The 17949-nt window shown below is 58.1% G+C and overlaps 2 protein-coding genes across 2 annotated transcripts; both read right to left on the bottom strand.

Annotated features, from left to right (window-relative positions):
• Positions 1-443: 443 nt before the first annotated feature.
• On the bottom strand, positions 444-3890 carry FEV (FEV transcription factor, ETS family member; the record flags this gene model as incomplete). Its single annotated transcript, XM_079710228.1, has 3 exons — positions 444-1024; positions 3022-3096; positions 3839-3890. The coding sequence occupies 3 exons, from the start codon at positions 3888-3890 to the stop codon at positions 444-446; spliced, it is 708 nt and encodes a 235-aa protein (XP_079566354.1).
• A 4733-nt stretch (positions 3891-8623) lies between these two features.
• Positions 8624-11805, bottom strand: CRYBA2 (crystallin beta A2; the record flags this gene model as incomplete). The annotated part of the gene is made up of 4 exons (XM_079710005.1): positions 8624-8771; positions 9247-9389; positions 10760-10901; positions 11645-11805. 4 exons carry the CDS (start codon positions 11803-11805, stop codon positions 8624-8626), a joined length of 594 nt encoding a protein of 197 aa, XP_079566131.1.
• Positions 11806-17949: the final 6144 nt, after the last annotated feature.

The following is a 17949-nucleotide window of genomic DNA, read 5'->3' as shown; positions in this document are numbered from 1 at the left end:
GGCCTCGGCCATACTGGAATCGGGGCAGCTCCGTGGGGGACAAAAAAAGAGAGAGAGAGAGAGAGAGAAAATTTGGAATAAGAGAGGGGTCATAATGGAGGGGCTTCCAGGAGCCAGAGGGAAGTACAGATGGAGGGGAGGAAAAATCAGGGGAGACCCGAGAACCCCTTTCAGGGATCTGAGGTCTAGAAGAAGGTTAGAGGAAATGCAGGCACAGTCACCCTCCCTCGGGGGTTGCGGGATGAGGCGGGGGGCAAATCCGGTGTTAAAGGAAGATTGAGGCGACTTCAAGCCCCTTCCCCCGGGGCTGGGTGCAGCGGGCGGAGTAAAATCTGAGGTTGAAGAAACGGCGGCGGAGGCGCCGGCCCCTCACCGGGATGTGGATGGGATTGAGCGAGGCTCTGGGCGCGTGGGAGAGGCCACGGGCCATCCGGCCGCCCCGTCTAGTGGTAATGGCCCCCCAGGTGCGAGGCGGCGGCCACCGCGCCGAAGGGCCCGGACGGGGGCTGCAAGCCGGGGCTGGGGTAGAGCGCGGCGGTGGCGGCGGCGGGGCCCGGGCCCGGCCAGTAGGAGAAGCCGGCGGGCGCGACGCCGGCCGAGGCGGCCATGAGGTTGAGTTTGGAGAGGCCGGGGAAGGGCAGTGGAGCCAGGCTGGGTGGCAGCTTGTAGAGCGCACCGTCCTGGGCGGCGGCGGCCGCGGCGGCGGCGGCGGCCGCGGCGGCGTGAGCGTGCGCGGGGGGCGGCTGGCAGGCCTGCGCCAGGCCCTGGAAGTCGAAGCGGTAGGCGTAACGCTTGCCGTGCACCTTGCTCATGATGTTCTTGTCGTAGTAGTAGCGCAGCGCGCGGCTCAGCTTGTCGTAGTTCATGTTGGGCTTGCTCTTGCGCTCACCCCAGCGCCGCGCCACCTCGTCTGGGTCCGTGAGCTTGAACTCGCCGTGGCCACCCTCCCACGCGATGCAGCCGGCGTTCGCGCGGTCAGCCAGCAGCTCCAGCAGAAACTGCCACAGCTGGATCTGGCCGCTGCCTGTGGGCAAGGGGGCAGTCAGCCACCGGCGGGATGAGGGAGGCTAGCGGCGGGGGAAGAGGTGAGGTGGGAGACGACCTCCCTCCCCGCCCCGAGTCGGGGGTGGGGACCGATATCAGGGAGGAAAAGGGCACGTCCAGCTGTGTAACTGGGCATAGCTGGAGCGGCTGGCCAGGGAGAGGCTGATCAGCAAAGCCGTCCCTAGCCAGTACCGCGCTTTTGCACAATGGAAACGAGTCTCCCACTAAGGAGGACGCAACCCCGCGGGCGCACAGCTTTGTGAGAATTGGGGTGAGAAGGAGAAGCATCACCTCCTCTGTATAGAGGTAGAGGCGCTCCAAGGCACAGGGCTCTCGGAGGTGAGCAAAGGCGGGATATCAGCCCTTCGGCTGAGGGCCCTTACTCGGTGCAGAGCCTGCACAACCGCACAGGGTAGCCTACATAGGTGGTTAGACTGCCACATCCCAGCTGGACCACGTCCAGAGATCCAGAGGGAAGAAGCAGGCCTGCAGCAGGATCACCCCAGCCACCGGACAAGGCATACAGTTGGACCCCCTGCCCGAGGTGGAGACGAGGTGTGGCTGGCTTCCTCGAGGTACCACATCAGACAAGAATGGGCACAGTGGCTCCCTAAGCGTGAGAGGAATGGCAGCCTCTGAAGTCTCCCCATCCTTGCCAGCGTCTGGTGCTGGGGCTACTCCGGTTCGGCCTCTTTTTTCGAAACAGGCGGGATTCCCAGGGTACCAAGGTGTCGTAGTTCCCTGAGGGCGTGATGCGCCGCTCTGAGAAGAGGAGAGGAGACTGGGAAGCCTCTCTGCTTGGCTCCCTGCCTCCTCCCATCTTTGGCCAATCTCTAGACTCTTCTGCCCCGTCTGGATTTGAGGGGGTTGCTAAAAACGGCCAGGAGGCTTTCCTGGGTAAGTGGGTAGTGAGAGAGAACTCCTGCTTCTCTGTCTTGGAGCCTCAATCAGACAGTTGGAGAAAAATCTTGATAGCATTACCCGCCCTCCCCCCCCACCACTACACGCTCTTTCAGAATAAAAGGGATTTTCCTCAGAACTGTCTGATTGTTTCAAGTTGAGCCTGCTGAAACTCTGCTTTTTTCAGTAACTCGCTCAGGACCCAGATGCTGCCCTCCAACATCATTTTGATCCCAGTCCCTCCACACCAGCCCGGTGAGGAGCTGCCTGGCTCCAGGTCAGGAGCGTTGCATTTTAGGGTCAGAAGCAAGGGAAGATTTGGGTAAAAATGTGCATCTGGTACTGAGGGACGTAGAGGCTTGGAAGCTCATTCCTGTTGGGTGTTGTGTTCCCTTTTGGATAAAGCAGTTGCCAACCTTATTTTTCTGGTTACGGTAACTTGGTGAGATCTAGGGTACCGACTGGGTGGGGACCTGTGGGGAGGCTTGGCCTGGAAGGCCGGCCAGGTTTGGCTGCCAACATGGCAAAACCGAGGATAATTTAGCCACCGGCAGAGAGTGGGTGGCCAACCTGGGAATCAACTGCAACGGCCCAGAGGACTTGGCTCACAGAGCCTGGCATGGGCCAGTGGGGCAGGTGGGTGCTGGCCCTGGTGCTAATGGTGACTCGGCCTGGAGTGGCCAGGGAATAATTCTCCGGGTCACCTTGCTGGGCGGTGCCGATGCCTTGGGCTCCCGCTGCCAGTAGGGAAATGACACCAAGCACCTCAGCCCCAGCCCCACAGCAGGAAAAACATTCCCAGCTGAAAAGGGGGTGGGGACAGGATCTTCGTCTGCCCTGGCCTTCGAGTTCAACCCTGGGACTCAGCAGGTGCAGGAGCCAAAGGCCAAATGAATGTTCCCCCCACCCCCAGCCTCCCCACAATCATGCCCCGACCCTCTGTTTCCCAAAGCCCAGCATTGCATATCACTCCCACCCTCTGTTCTGGTGGCAGTGGCGCCTGTCCGTATGCGGTGGGTACCCCGGACCCGATCCACCGTCTTCGCCTCCGCCCGTCCACCCCGCCGGCCAGCTCACCTTTTTGTACCGCGGGGCTCAGCGGCCCCCACCCCGGGCTCTTTCCTTCCTTGAAGAGACCGTCTCCGACGGGATCTGTGGCAGCAGGAGAAAACAGTCAGGCAGATCCAGGCGGAGGTTGCCGACTTGGCCGAACGGGCCCCGGGCCAAGGCTCAAGGGGGAACTGGGGGGTGCCTTGGCTCCCCGGCGCGAGGCTGGGGGCCCGATCCGTCCGGCTCCTCCTCCCGGAGCCTGGCCCGGGCGCGCGCCGCGCGGAGCCCCTCCATAACGCCCAAGTCAGGAAACGCGTCCAGGAAAAAGGAAATCCGCTTTCTGAACGGGCCGGCGGGAGCCTTATAAAGCCGAGCGGGGTTTGCGCCAGCGAGCCGGAGCGCGCAGAGCCCACCGGAGAGGAGAGGGCGCCTGGAAAGCTGGGCTGGTGGGAACGCTCGGAGCACGGAGGTGAGGGGCCACGAGGGTGCACGGGAGACTCCCGGCTGACCACAACCTCCCAACACTGCACGCGCACTGAGCCCCCTACCACACTGTAGACCTCTGCTCCCCCTGCCAGGCTCTTTCAGCCGCTGAGCTGGCACTCTTGGCTTCCCAGGCTCCCAATCGGCTCACTTCAGGTCCTCTAAACCTCACACTAAAACCCCAAAGAGCTCCATCTGCCTTTAAGGTTTCCCAGTGCCCTAGACTGCTCAGTTCTCCCAGAGATCCGATTCTCTGGACCGCGCCCCCTTCCCTTGGACCGCAGTATCCCCTTCCCAAGCCCCAGCCCAGACTTCCCGCCCCGGGTCGTGGTGCCTCCAGCCCCCGGCTGGTCCCTGGTACCTGGCAGGTACATGTTGATCAGCAGGGGCTGGGAGGCGCCGCTCTGTCTCATCGCCGCCAGGGCCTGGGCGGTGGGAGGTGGGGGGTGGGGGGTGGGAGAGGGGGATCGCGTCAGGCTTTGCGCTCCGGGGCACCGATCCCCGCCCGAGGCGACAGCGGGTGACAGGGAGAAGGCGCTGGGTCCAGCAAGGCCTGGCGGGAGGGGGCTGCCCGGGTGTGGCGGGGGATGGAGGGGTCCTGGAGCGATGCTCCCAGCTACCAGGCTGCTCGGAACCCTCCGGGCCCCCGCGCGGGCAGGGGCCGCAATTTCCGTTTTAATTAAAGAGCTGCAGCCTCGGCCCCCCGGACCCCGCCCCCGCCCCTCTTATCGCCCCATCGCAATAAAGTCTCCGACTTGCAGCGCGGCAGCCAAGCGCACCCGGCAGCCCCCCGCACCCCGCAACCCGGGAGACGCGCGGGGGATGGGCCTGGGCCTCGCGCTCTGGCAGGGGTCAGGAGCCCATTTCTTTTCCGCCTCCCGGACTCTGAGCAAACAGGATTGGGGCGGGGTACCCGGCCCCACCTCGGACCCCCAGGGCCACAACGGGGTGGGGGGGCTCCCTCCTTCTCACCCATCCCCCCCACCTCACCGCTCCACTCTCCTCTCTTCCCCCCACCCCACCCCCACCCGGGTTCCCGTCTCCAGGCTGCGTTATCTGCATCTTCACTTTTAAATTTCCGCTTCCCTCCCTCTCTCCTGTCGCTGCGCTCCGGGTCGGCAGCCGTTGCTCCCTTTATCTACCCCCCTTCCTCCATCCCCGCTACTCCTCCCTCCTCTCCTCTCCCACTCTCTGCTCTTCCCTGGAGACCCAGTCTCCTTCCCTGTCTCCCTCTTGTTTTCCCCGGTTTCCTGCCTTTCCGGGGCTCCCAGGCCTCTGGGCCAGCGCTGGGGCGTCTCCCGCACAACTTTTAGCGGCTTGTCCTTCCTCCCCCTTCCTAGGTCTCTCCTTCTTCTTCCATCTAGTCACTCCTCCTCCCATCTCCCTTCTGTCTCCTCTCTACCTCTCCATCCCATCTCTCTCTTTCCCTTCCTTTTCTCATTCGTTTGTTCTCACTAATTTGTGGCAAATGGTAGACTCGTGATCCCCCTTCCATCCCCCCCAACCATTTCTCTTCTATCTTTCCCCACCCCTTGTCCTCCCAGCCTACCATCTACCCTCACAACTCTTCCCATCCTGATTACCCCAGAACTAGGCTGCAGTTGGCACCTTGCTCTAGCAGGAGTTAAAACACGTGCACTGTACAAGGTCCCCCAACCCAGGGGGAGTGGAAGTAAATACACTCCGAGAAAGGGGTAAAGGGGGGTATTAGCAAAGCTGATGTGGTCCCCAGGTGGCCTGGAGTCTCTGGGTACCTGTGGGGCTTCCTGGCTCTGGAGGGGCACACTAACGATGGATGCTGGCTGAAGATGAGTCTCTGCGACAGGAGCCCACCTGCAGCCATGCAGCACCTGATGACTCCGGTCAGAACTGGTAATCTCAAGGCCTCTCTCTCCCACTGCTTGACTTCAGGAAGTGAGGAGGCCTGGGCCTTCAGGGCACTTGGATGGAAGTGGGCAGGTTTTCTGCAGGATCCCTGGTCCTGGGTTGCCTGACTGAGGATGGCTGGGAAGTCCAGCTGGGGGAGGGGTTTCTGTGGGGCCTCTTGCAGTCTTCACTTGCTGTAACTCCTGGGGTGTTCCTCCTTGCTGGGGGAAGGTATAAAAATCAGAAGGAACCAAGGAGGAGTGTGGGAGGTGAGTCTAGGGGAAAATGGGGGGTGTCCCAGGACCCTAGAGGATCCTAAAGGGACAGGGGTGGAGGCTTCAGGATGTGGAGGTGGAATCTGGTGGGGGAAAGATGAGTGGTTGGGATGCTCCCTAGGGACAAAACTCAGGGCTTTGAGGGAGCAGAGGGTCTTGGGGGTCCGGCCGAGGTCTCACTCCCTCTCCTTCCTGCTTTCTCGTCACTTCCCCAGATAGAAAATGAGGAACGGGAGGCAGCAAGTTTCACCCACTAATGCTCTGAGTGGAAGGCTGAGGCAGAGGGGAGAGGCGCTTAGAGTGGGCGTCTATCCGGACATCCCAGCTCCGAGCTGATGAAGGATCAACAGCTCAGGCTCTGCCCCCACCCCCACCTCACTGAGGACTCAGGGACTGAGGGGTAGGTGGGCTCTGGGAAGAGTTTGTGAGGGAGTGAGGGGCATACCCCTACCTCACCTGGATCTTGGCTGCACCAATGGAAAGGAGATGACCTCCTCTGTCCCCGTTGGCCTTTGGCTGAGTGCAGCCAATGAGCGAGTCCAGGCAGCTTCCCTGCCGTCCTCCTCCCGCCTGGCTGGGTGTGAGCCCCACCGTGCTCTGCAGACCATCAGCCTGCCCAGAATAGAAGGACGGTAGGAAGGTGAAAACACTCAGGCCCAGCCTGGCCTCTGCGCACCCCCTCCTTATTTGCTGATGTGGGGAGCCGTGTTGGACCCGTGGGTCTAAGAAAACCTAGAAGGTCGATGCTGGCAAAGGCTGCAACAAATATCAGCTCCCCCAACTCCTTCATTGTACAGGTGGGGACACTGAGACCTAGAGACAGGGCGTGCCCTGGTCAGGGTCACACTGCCAGTTCCTGAAAGCATCTCGCTGGGTGGTCCTAGTAACCATGGACCTTCCTGGAGGGAGGGCAGCTCAGCTGATGGTAGTTACCAGATCTCCCTTTGCCCACTGCCTGCCCCCAATACAGGCAGCGCGGAGATGGGCTGCTGGGCTCTGAGGCCAGTTTGTCTGGGTCTGGGCTCAACTCCAGATCCCCCATTTCCTAGTTGCGTGGCTTTTGGGGAAGTTACATAACCTCTGTACCTTAGTCTCTTCATCTGTAAAATGGGGATTATAGTACCAACCATACAGAATTATTAGGCTTATATAACACATGCTGAGTGCTCAGACAAAGCTCCATATATTTAGCCGTTGTTACTATTACCATGCCCCCAAGGGGACAGTTAGGAGCCTGTGACCACACAGAAACCCCAGGCTCCTCTGGAGCCCACAAAGGTTTGGGGCTCTGCTGAGGCCTGAGGCTTTTGGCCACAGCTCAGGTCAGCCTCCGGTTAACAGCCTGGATTTGGGGTCTGGAGCCCTGTGTTCAGGTCCTGGCTTTGTCACCAATTAAGTGGATGACCTCATCAAGGCTTCTCCCTCTCAGAGGAGCTCCAGTTTCTTCATTGGTGAAATGGATGAAGAATGGAAGCTATTAGGAGGATCAAATGTGACAGGGGCGATGGACTTCAGAACCCATCTAGGTATAAAGCAGAATTCATACCCCACCTAGAACTCTGTCCTTGGTCCCCTGACCCAACCCGGAGATCCATGGGGAGAGGCAGGGAAGGGAGGTCCTATGGTAAGTGCCCTAGTTCTTTTCTGAACCACAAGCATTTTCAGGCAGTTCTCCTTGAATCCTCACAACAACCCTGTGAGAGAGACAAGGCAGGACTCAATAGCCCCGGTTTACAGGTGAGGGAATTGAGGCTGGGGGATGCTATGTGACTGGGTCCCGGGTGTTCTGACTTCTGGTCCAGGACTCTTCCCAAGGGAGCAGATGCCTGACTGTGCACAGCTGGGCCCCTGGGAAATGCCCAGGTCCAAATCTGACTTTTCTCCAACATTGCTTTGACTCCCCTGGGCTGGGGCAATGATCTGGGCCACCCCTCCCCATGCATAGGTCCACCAGGGGCTTGAAAACTCAAGCATCCCTGAGAGACAGGATGAAGGGCCTCCCAAGGACCTTGAAGGCCCTGCCTATGTGGGTGAGATTATCATAAACTGAGCCAAAGAGGGAGCTGGAAAGAAGCCACATTGGTGCCACGGACTCTGATGGCTGCTGCCACATTCAACCCCACCATGGCTGTGGGCTTCTACCACCTGCCCCAGAACCCAGGCTCACTGTGGTCAGTGGCTCAGGGGTGGCCTCTCCAGCTCACTAATCCTCTGAAGAGTGGGGAGGAAGAGGAAGAATGAAGAGGGAGTTGTTTGAGACAGCTGAGAGGCAAGGTATGCGAATGCTTTGTACAATAAATGCTGGAGCTCAATACCATGAGGGATTGTTATTCAAAGGGTCTAGGGCTTGGCTCAGAGAGGGGACATCTCCTCTAGGAGGCAGTGGGACCTCCCAGCAATTACCCCTCTCATACCCTTGCTCCTCTATAAGGCGGAGATTCTACAAAGCTGGGAAATGGGTGCAAGCTTCCCTTAGGCTGGATAGGGAGCCAGGGTGAAGACAAAGGCTCGAAAAGGTAGGGGTGGGGGTCAGAGATGAACCCAGCAGGGCTCCTGCACAGAGTTAAGGAGGTCCTGCCCTGAATGCTGGTGCCTGGCCCAGGGGGTGCGTGAAGGTTGAAATTCAGCTATGAGCCCTGCCGTGGAGCTATGTGCGCCCAAACCAGAGGATGGCAAAGGAACTATATGGGCTAGCGGTACCCCTGGTCCAAGCTGATAGGCCTTTACCAAGGAGAGGTGTGGGGCTGGTTGCATTTAACAGGATCCCCAGGATTCTTACCAGCATTTCCGTCTTAGACCTATCAGCCACATACACCCTAAGCCAGTGTATGCTCCATAGTCAAGGGTCCTGGAGCCAGAGGGGAGGGGAGGATTGGCAGAGAAGGACCCTCAGAAGGATAAGGATGGAGATTGCAAAGCAAGACACCAAAAAGGAGGCAAGATGGGCAGGCAGGTTCAGGAGCCTTTATTGAGGGTCTTCAGGGGAGGCGCCGGGGCTGTGGAGCTTAGTGCTGGACTCTCCGAATGGACTGCAGCTGCCCAGTGTGGGCCTGCGTGCCGAATTCACTGTAGTTACGGAACTCCCCGCTGTGGCGGTCCTGCTCCAGTACATACTGGTAGCCCCGGTAGCCTGGGTACTGGTAGGCCACCCACCTAGGCCAGTGAAGGCACAGGGGTGGTAAGTAGGCTCTGCCCCCACCCCCACCGATGTCCTCCATGGCTGGTCCTCCTTTCTCAGCTCCCAATCCCCAGCTCCAAAACCACGGCTTCTGTTTTCCCTACATGGATCTCTCCCTGCCCTGTCCACTGCTCCAGGTCTTCCTAACACCTTCATCTTGTCTCCTATTCCCACCCTCCATTGTCCCCTCACCCATGTTTTCAATCCCTTCCTCTACCCCACGTTGCCCCCGACTCATTCTCCTATTACCTGCCCCAGCCCTCCCAGTCTGTCTCCATCATCTCACTTCCCCTTGCCTCTCAGTCTCCCATGACCTCACTCCCCCTGTCCCCTAGCCCCCAATGTCTCTCTTTACTGTGTCTCTTAGCACCCCCATCACTTTTCCCCACCCTCCTCCCTGGTCCCCACTGCCTCCCTGCTCTTCTTCCCTGTTCCAGTCCCAGGACTCACGCTCCAGAGCTGACTTTGAGGGAACCCACATCCTTGCTGGCCCAGCCCATGGAAGGCAGGGATGGGTAGTCATCATTGAGTTCAAACTTGCAGCCCTGGAAGTTTTCCCCCTCAAACAGTGTCACGCGGCTGTCACTGTGGTTCTGAGGCACAAGAAGGTAGGGGTGGACAGGTCAGGCCCTCCAAAGAGGATACATTCTCAGCCCGACTCCCCCAACACTCTGCCCAGCATAAGCTGTAAAGACACAGGGTCCATAAACACACCCAGAGTTCACTCCATCAGCTCCATATCAGTCTGGGAAGTTGGGATGCTCAGAGGTCCCCAGCCTGGTCCCTTCTATGGCTTTGGATTGAGGTGGTGAGACTGAGGGGGGTGTTCCCAGAGACACTTCCAGGTCAGGGATAGAGAGCATTTTTTTTTTTTTTTTTTTTTTTTTTTGCGGTACGCGGGCCTCTCACTGTTGTGGCCTCTCCCGTTGTGGAGCACAGGCTCCGGACGCGCAGGCTCAGCGGCCATGGCTCACGGGCCCAGCCGCACTGCGGCATGTGGGATCTTCCCGGACCGGGGCACGAACCCGTGTCCCCTGCATCGGCAGGCAGACTCTCAACCACTGCGCCACCAGGGAAGCCCATAGAGCATCTTTTGACATGGACATGTTTTGCAGGAGGAAAATCAGAGGTCCTGAGGGAAATCTGGTCCACTAAGCAAGACAGTTTCCCTAAGGAAGCATTGACTATCAATCCCCTGCCCAGCACCCTGGGCATAGCCTCTCATAGGGTAAGACCCAGAGAAGGGTGGAGAGCAAAGTCAGAACGTAAGGCCCGGGCATCAGTGTTTGTTGAGTCTGGGCTCCCATTGTCCCAGGGCCTTCCCCCTGCAGGGCTCCTTGGCCTCCTGGGATGGAGAAACTGGGCTGAGTCAGCACCTGCTTTCTGTCCTCCACCACACAGCCCCAGGCCTCACCAGTAGGGTAGATAAATCAGCAGAAATGGGAAGTGAGATCCTCCCCTCCAGTGTATTTGATTCATTACCAACCCCTTCCCCCCAAACATACACACAGAGACTAACCCCTTCTCAGCCTTGATCCCTGATTGAGTTCTCACGTTAACCTGTGTGACCAGGGTCAAATCACTTTGCCCTCTGAGCCCCATTTCCACACCTATGTGTGAGGTTAAGAGCAGTCACCCCACCTCACAGTGCTGTGCGACAACAGAAGCGCTCGCTGACACGTGCGGACATGTGGACGACTGGGTGTGAGGAACGGGGCTCAAGACAGGGGCACGGTATCGGGGGGCTGTCCGTGGTGCTGATTTCCGATGCCTGGCTTAGGCCCACGTTCCAAAATTTCTGAGACCTCTCTGGTTCTGGGAAGTAATGCCCCTCCTACCCATCTAGGAGTTGTGTTTACACCCCCCGTACAGTGAGTGGACGGTCTTTCCAGGTGCTGTGGTGGGGTCAGGGCCTGGCGCTAGGAGCTAGGATGCAGAGGAGGAGGGGGAGTGCTGTGCTCACCGCGCAGATCACTGGCCGGAAGGACAGCAGCTGGTCGCTGTGGTGGCCGCCACTGCCGCTCCAGGCACTCCAGCGAGGATAGTCACCTTTCTCCAGAATGAACTGCTGTCCCTGGAAGTCGGGGTACTCGAAGGCCACCCAACTGGGGAAAGATAATGGAAGCTGCGAGGCATCTGCCCCAGCCTCATTCATTCCTCCCCTCCCCCTTGCTTGCTACAGAACCGATCTTTGTCTCCACCCAAGGCCTTCCCTTAACACACCCATCACAAGACAACCCCGCCCCTCTAGAGGCTAAAGACCCTAAGCTGGCTGCTATCTGGGGTTTGAGGGGTCCAGGCTTCCAGCTCAGGGCCCCCAGGCTGGAAGGAATTTTCCAGTCTACGAGGATCACCCGACCAAGCACTCCTACCGCAAGGATTTTGGCCCCTGCAAAGGTAGGTGTAGGACTCCCCCTAACCTGAGGTAGCAACCTGTGGTAGCAACAAACTGCAATAGCTCAGGGGCCTCAGATTTCCTGAGGGCCCCAGTGTCTAGGAGACCAGGGTGGGGCGAGCGGAAGGGATTTGGCTTCTTTTGCTAAACGAAGCTTAGAGCCATCTAACTTTGGAAGGGTCAGAATTACACTGGGAACCCCGCCCCACGGAGTCCCGCAAAGGGTCGCTTCTCGCCTTTATCCCTTTAGCTCACACGCGGATACAATCTTTCTCATGATTTGTTTTGGGGCAGGTGGGGAGTTTTGAGGAAGCCTAGATATGTTCCATGTCCCTCTCAGCCAGGGCTTACATACAGTCTGGGGAATGGAGGACTGGGACCCAGTCTCGGAGCTTGCGCCAGGGGAACCTGGCGCCCCCCAACCCAGCCCAACCGCGCCGAGGCATCACTCACGCGCCATTTTCCACCTTGACCGAGCGCACCCGGCGCAGGCCTACGCGCTCGCCGATGTTGGTGCAGTCACTCAGCAGCCGGCAGCGGCGGCCCTGGAAGTCCTCCTCATCCCAAAGCGTGAGGCTGGCGGGCGCTGGGCCCTGCGCGGGGGCGCTGCTCATGCCGCTGCAGACAGGGACGGGACCAAGCGCTCAGCGTCTCGAGAGCCCACTCTCCGCCCAGGCCCGCCCAACCCCGCCCAACCCCGATGGGAGGTGAAGGACCGCGGGCTGGACCCTGGCTGCTAGCGCCTTTTCCCCATCTCGCCCTCCCCCGCCCGAAGAGGCCGCGCCCCAGCACCGAGTATTCACCGGGTGGGTGAGCGCGGTACTGACGGAAGCAGAGAGGCTGCGCGCGAGCTGGGCGTGCGGGGCTTTATACCAGGCCTCGCCCCCTCTCCGCACCCTCTCCCGCTGGGGTGGGGGGAGCTGAGTCAGCGGGCAAGTTGCGGTCAGCTCTGGTGTCCCCAGGGGAGCCGCGGCCTCTCCCGCAACCGCTGACCTGGCCCCAGCCCTCGGGGATTACAATAGAAAGTGCTGAGACACATGTCCGGCGCTCGCCACAGCCGAGGCTGACTCCGCTTTTTCTTTTTGGGGGGCCTGAGCCAGGCCGAGACCTTCAGGGATAGAGGTACCAGGCCCCCCGGTGGCCACCCCGCTAAAACCGCGCTTTCCTGGCTCGAGATGCGGAAGTTCTTCCCAGCGTCTAAACTCCTTTTCTTTAGAGGTCGAGGCCTCTCTTTGGGGCGACGCTAGGGAGGAAGTAGACAAGGTTCCCCATAAGAGACTTTCCTCACGACCCTCAGCCCTCTTTTCCCTGGAGGGTAGGCCATCGCGGCCCGTTTCCTCCCAAGATCGTGTCCCCGGACCCGGTGCCGAGCTCCCGAAGTTTTCTCGCGCAGAGGTGCTGAGAAGAGGCGATGACCAGGACTCGCCGCAAGGCGGCGCTGAGTGCAGGAAACATAAACCGCCCAAGGGAAGGCACGGATTTGCAAAGCGTTCAGGGAGTGGCTCGCTACCGCACATAGGAAGAACATCTCAACTTCAGCGCGGCCGGAACCGTGGCGTTCCCAGCCACCAGACAGAGCTCCCAGTTTTGGGACCTCCGGCCACGACGTCAGCCTGAGATCTAGCAGCTGATTATTGAGCGCCTAGTTCGGGCCAGACCCTCTACTCAGAGCTTTTACGTGCGTGATCTCAGCTAATTGTAGCACCGACCAGTTGAGGCAGGCGGTGTTATTGCCTTGCGTTTCACAGATGATCCTGCGGCCCAGAAGGGTACCGGAACGCAGTCGGGGAGGTGTCACAGCTGAGAAGCGGCCCAGCTGAGGTGTGAACCTGGGTTTCCGTTTTGACTATAGGTCTTAGGCTCTTACCCCCAATCCCACTGCCTTGTACGGTGGGGGGAGGGGGGAAGGTAGGGTGTGGGGAGGGAGAAATTTAGGGGGAAAGGCTTGGGGCCCCAGGAAAGTTCTAGGGAGGAAATTTCCTCACAACTTGCAACAGAATTTCCTAACCATCATGGCTGTCAAGGAGACACAAAGGCTTCTGGTAAAATTGAGAGTGTTCCTTAATGGAGGGGGTATTCCAGCAGAAGCAGAGGGGTGAGGAAGAAGGAAACTAATATTTTGTTGTTCCCATGGACCAAGTGCTTCTCTTTTAGACTCAACCGTCCAAAGTGGTAGGTTTTGGTGAACAAATGTGGAAATTGAGGCTTGGGAGGTACAGGGCCTTTTCCAAGTCCACATGGCTAGCTAGTGTCAGAGCAAGATTAGAATTTAGACCTTTTGACTCCAAAGCCAGTGCTCTTGCCACCCAACCTCCTGTGACTAAAAGGGCTCACAGGCCAGATGCAGCTGCCCCAAATCCGGAAGTCTAGTTATGCTGGCTTCTATGCTTTCTCCCAACTGCCAAGCTCACTCCAGCCTCAGAGCCTTTGCATTTGTTGCTCCTGTTACCTGGAGCATCTTAGTCACAAGATCTTGGCATTCTGGCTCCTTTTATACCACCTGGGTGATGCTGTTCCTGGTATTTACTGTCCATCACATCACCCTATTTTCTTTTTAGCATTTATTACTCTATAAAGTTGTCTTTTTCATCTTTTGTGTATGGCTGTACTGAGTGTTTCCTTTTGTACTAGACTGTAAGCTCCATTTAAAGGGGCGGGCAGGGGGGCTTCCCTGGTGGCGCAGTGGTTGAGAGTCCGCCTGCCGATGCAGGGGACGCGGGTTCGTGCCCCGGTCCGGGAAGATCCCACATGCTGCGGAGCGGCTGGGCCCGTGAGCCATGGCCGCTGAGCCTGCGCGTCCGGAGCCTGTGCTCCGCAATGGGAGAGGCCACAACAGTGAGAGGCCCGCGTACCGCAAAAAATTAAATAAATAAAATAAAAAATAAAAATAAAGGGGCAGGGGCTGTGTCAGTCTCATTTTCAGTTGTTATCCTCCAACCTAGCACAGTGCTGGACACATAGTAGGTGCTCAATAAAATTCTCGAATGAGTGAGTGAACAGGGTGGTCAGGTTGGGCCAAATGTCCATGGGGGAAGGGGTGTAGAGGAAATTCTCCAGTGACAGTGGGGGGTGACGGTTTGCCCATCCCACCGACCTCCCCACCCCTGAACAGGCACTGGGGGAAATTGGAGTCTCCCTTGAGTCTCACTTTTCACTGGTGAGTAATTGCTGTCAAGGATCACAACGTGTGTGAAGGTGAGTGCCAAAAGTACAAGGCCCTATAACATAGAGAGTAAAGCCCAGTTTGGCGGTTTTTTTTTTTTTTTTTTTTTTTTTTTGGTGGTACGCGGGCCTCTCACTGTTGTGGTCTCTCCCGTTGCGGAGCACAGGCTCCGGATGCACAGGCTCAGTGGCCATGGCTCACAGGCCCAGCCGCTCCGCGGCATGTGGGATCTTCCTGGACCGGGGCACGAACCCATGTCCCCTGCATCGGCAGGCGGACTCTCAACCACTGCGCCACCAGGGAAGCCCAGTTTGGCGGTTTTAAGTCAGAGCAGGGACAGCCACAACCAGGTTTGACTGCAGATGTGGTCAGAACCATGCGCAGCCCCCTGACTCCCTATGCTAGAGGGGGTTTGGACAAATAGGGTATAATTTTCCCCAAACCCAAAAAGGGGAAATACAAGCTATCGAGGGAGGCAAGAAACAGTCCTGGGCTGTTCGTGACCCGGCAGTTTGTCTCGGTTTCACTAGTTAGGGCTATCGCAGCGGTGAGAAGTGAGGGACCGAATCTCTTCCCTTCCTTCTCTCTTCCTCCCCCATCTCTATCCAGCAATTCTGGATTCGGCCACCAGGGGGGGCGCGGGGGCCGCTCTGGGTAGAACGCCGGAGCGGTGGGGACGGGGGGCGGGGAAAGGAAGGGGGAGTTGATCTGAGGCTGAGGTCGGGAGGGGCGCCGGTGGCGAGTGCGTCAGGCTGTGCGTCTGCGCTGGTCAGTGACGCGGTCACCCAGTCTAGTCCCGAGGGTGCGGGGGTGGCTGTCAGAGGGTGGACGCTGTGTTTTCGGGAGCTAGGGCTGGGAGGGCAGTTTCCGTGTTGGTGGGACCACCGTATTCCACAGGAGGAGTGTGTGTGTGTGTGTGTGTGTGTGTGTGTGTGTGTGAGTGTGTGTGTGAGTGTGTGTGTGTGTGTGAATTAGAACAGCCATCGCTCCTCTCCTAGTCCTATATTCTGATCTTGGCTCTGCACTAAGTAGCTGTGTGGCGCTAGCTAGCTTCTCCCCTCCTCTGACTCAGTTCCCTCATCGGGAAAATGGTGTGTAGGTCCCACTGCCAACACAGGATAGTCCATGGCTTTCAGTTCTACCTGTCTTCACCAGCTCTCTCAGAAATGGGCACACCCACCGACACTGCCAATAGCCAGTTACCCAGATCTCTAGACTCTCTCAGGCTCCCCACATCCCTCCAGACCCCTCCCTGGCTCTGGGCCTCATAATCATCAAGAAGGAGAAGAATGAGCCACTGAGGGGAAGGGGCTGTCAGGCAGCCCTTACTGGTGTGCTAGGATGGGGCTCTGGGATCCCTGTCCCTTTTCTGTACTATGGACCCCCTTCTGGCCTCCTTTCTCTACCAGGCTGGTCCACCTCCAGCCCCCCTTCCATCCCCCAGCAGCTGGTCCTGTTTGTTTTCCCAGATCAGTTGTGCTCAGAGCTTCCTGAAGGATGGATGCACAGGTGGCTTTGTTTGCCCGCTCAGCACCCTCACCCCTTCCTTCTCCACATCCACAGCCTCAGCCTCTGGGCGTGGGGAAGGGGGAGGAGTTAGACACAAAAAACAAGTGTCCCCAGGTCTACACATCCAAGAGACCTCACTCAAGATCTCGTAGGGAATCTCATTACCCGAAGAGAACTCCCCACCCCCACCCTGTCCAGTGCTTCATCTCATATAGGGACTTCTGGTCGCACTTAAGAATCCTCAGGACCCGCCCCCCATGATTCTGCCAAAGCACCCATCCCATAAGGCACACTAAGATCCCACAGAGAAGCCCTCAGACTCAGTCCTGTGTTCTCAGTGAGGCCCTGTATCCCACTCAGATCTCCATCCCATATGGGGAAATGTAGATCTGACAAAGAAACCCTTAAACCCAATCCTGGACTCTCATTCAGGTCTCCATCCCAGGTAGAATCCCCAGAGAAGTGATGTCTCCCTCGTATAGGACCCCATCCCTCGAACAGCCCGACTTCACAGTACTGATGGACAGCTTAGAGGGTCCCGGTGGCCAAAGTCTCAAGTCGGCCTGTTCCCACCCCTTTCCCTCATTTCACTGGGAAATCAGCCAGGGCTTTGGTGACTGAAGATGCAAATTCTGTGAATGTGGCGCCTTCCCCCACCCTGTACCATCGCCAGCCCCTCCTTTGCAGCCTTGTTCCTCCAGTCCCCACCCCCACCCCAGCTCCTGGGAGCCAGGAACAGCAGTGAGCACCTTCCCTGGGGCTGTGAGGTCTGGTCTCCTGGGAGACAGAGATAACGCGGGTGAGAGACTAGCTCAGCTCAGGCTGGGTCCGACAGCTGGGCCTGAAAGAGGTGGGTCCTGACGGGGTGAGAGCCCCACCCACACAGACTCATTGTCGTGTCCCTCTATCAACAGAGCCCCTCTTCTCTGCCCCTCAGTGGGGATGGAGAACTGGCCCCCATCCAGGGAGATGGGAGGCAGCTTTCACCACCACCCACTCGCCCAGGCACAAAGCCACAGGGCTTGCACAGGGCGGCAGGGAGAGGGCGCACACGTGCACAGGTTCACATGGATGGAACCCACATGCATCACATGTGAACAGTCTCCTTCTAGGATTCAGTAGACACCTCAGTGGTCAAACTCATTTATGGGCAGACATTTGTTCACTCACTTATTCCTTAAATATTTAATAAAATGTACTATGTGCCAGGCACCGTGGTGGGTGCCTTGTGTACTTTCATAGGCACACAACCCACTCCACGGTTGCCTAGATAAGATCATCTCAGTCACCCACTCAAGATCATACAGACACTGAAGGGTTGAGGGTGTGGGCTCTGGAGTCACCTGCTGCCTGGGTTCAAATCCAAGCTCCACTGCTTATAAATTGGATGAACTTGTACTCTACTACTCAGATTTTCCCCCTGAAAAAATGGGAATGATAGTCTTTAAAACTGTTGTAAAGATTTAAATGCATGTAAAACCCAGAACTAGCCTGCAGTAGGCATCAAATAAATGTTCGCTGTTACTGTTGTGGTTATAACTGACTTTGCTGCCTTGTTCTTCCTATCCCCCTGGGCCTGGGCTGGGTTGTAGGGAGGAGCTGGGTAGCAGGCATAGCGGCATCCCCTGTCCCGAGAAGCCAGCCTAGCACTCAGGATGGGGAGCCTTTCTGCTTCGCTCCATTAGAGCCGCTCTACTGATGAGCTCAGTTGGGGAGGGTTGGGGGGGTATCCCAATTTCCTTTGTTTTTGTTCAAATCTCTGCTGTCTGGGTGGAACTGGAGACCTGACTTCTGGTCCCGGTGCTTTTCCTGGCTCCATATGTGGCCTTGGGCAGGTCATTCCCCATCTTGGGGCCACAGTTTTGTACCTGAAAACTAAGCTAATTGCTGATCCTGGAAGGGCCTCCCAGCCCTGACTCCTGTGATCCTGTGATGCCTCGGGAAGGGAAGGCTCCCTTCCCTCCCCACCGAGCCTCTGCCTGCACCCCGACTCCCCACTCCCCACTTTTCTCACACACACCTGACCTAGCCCGAATGAGGGGGTGAGTTGCCACTGTCGTCATGGGGACTAATCTCCGAGAAGGTC

This window comes from Hyperoodon ampullatus, assembly GCF_949752795.1.
Source record: "Hyperoodon ampullatus genome assembly, chromosome: 8".
In the NCBI taxonomy this organism is placed as follows: domain Eukaryota; kingdom Metazoa; phylum Chordata; class Mammalia; order Artiodactyla; family Ziphiidae; genus Hyperoodon; species Hyperoodon ampullatus.
The sequence above is the reverse complement of the archived record's forward strand: the minus strand, read 5'-3'. Positions and strand labels throughout refer to the sequence as shown.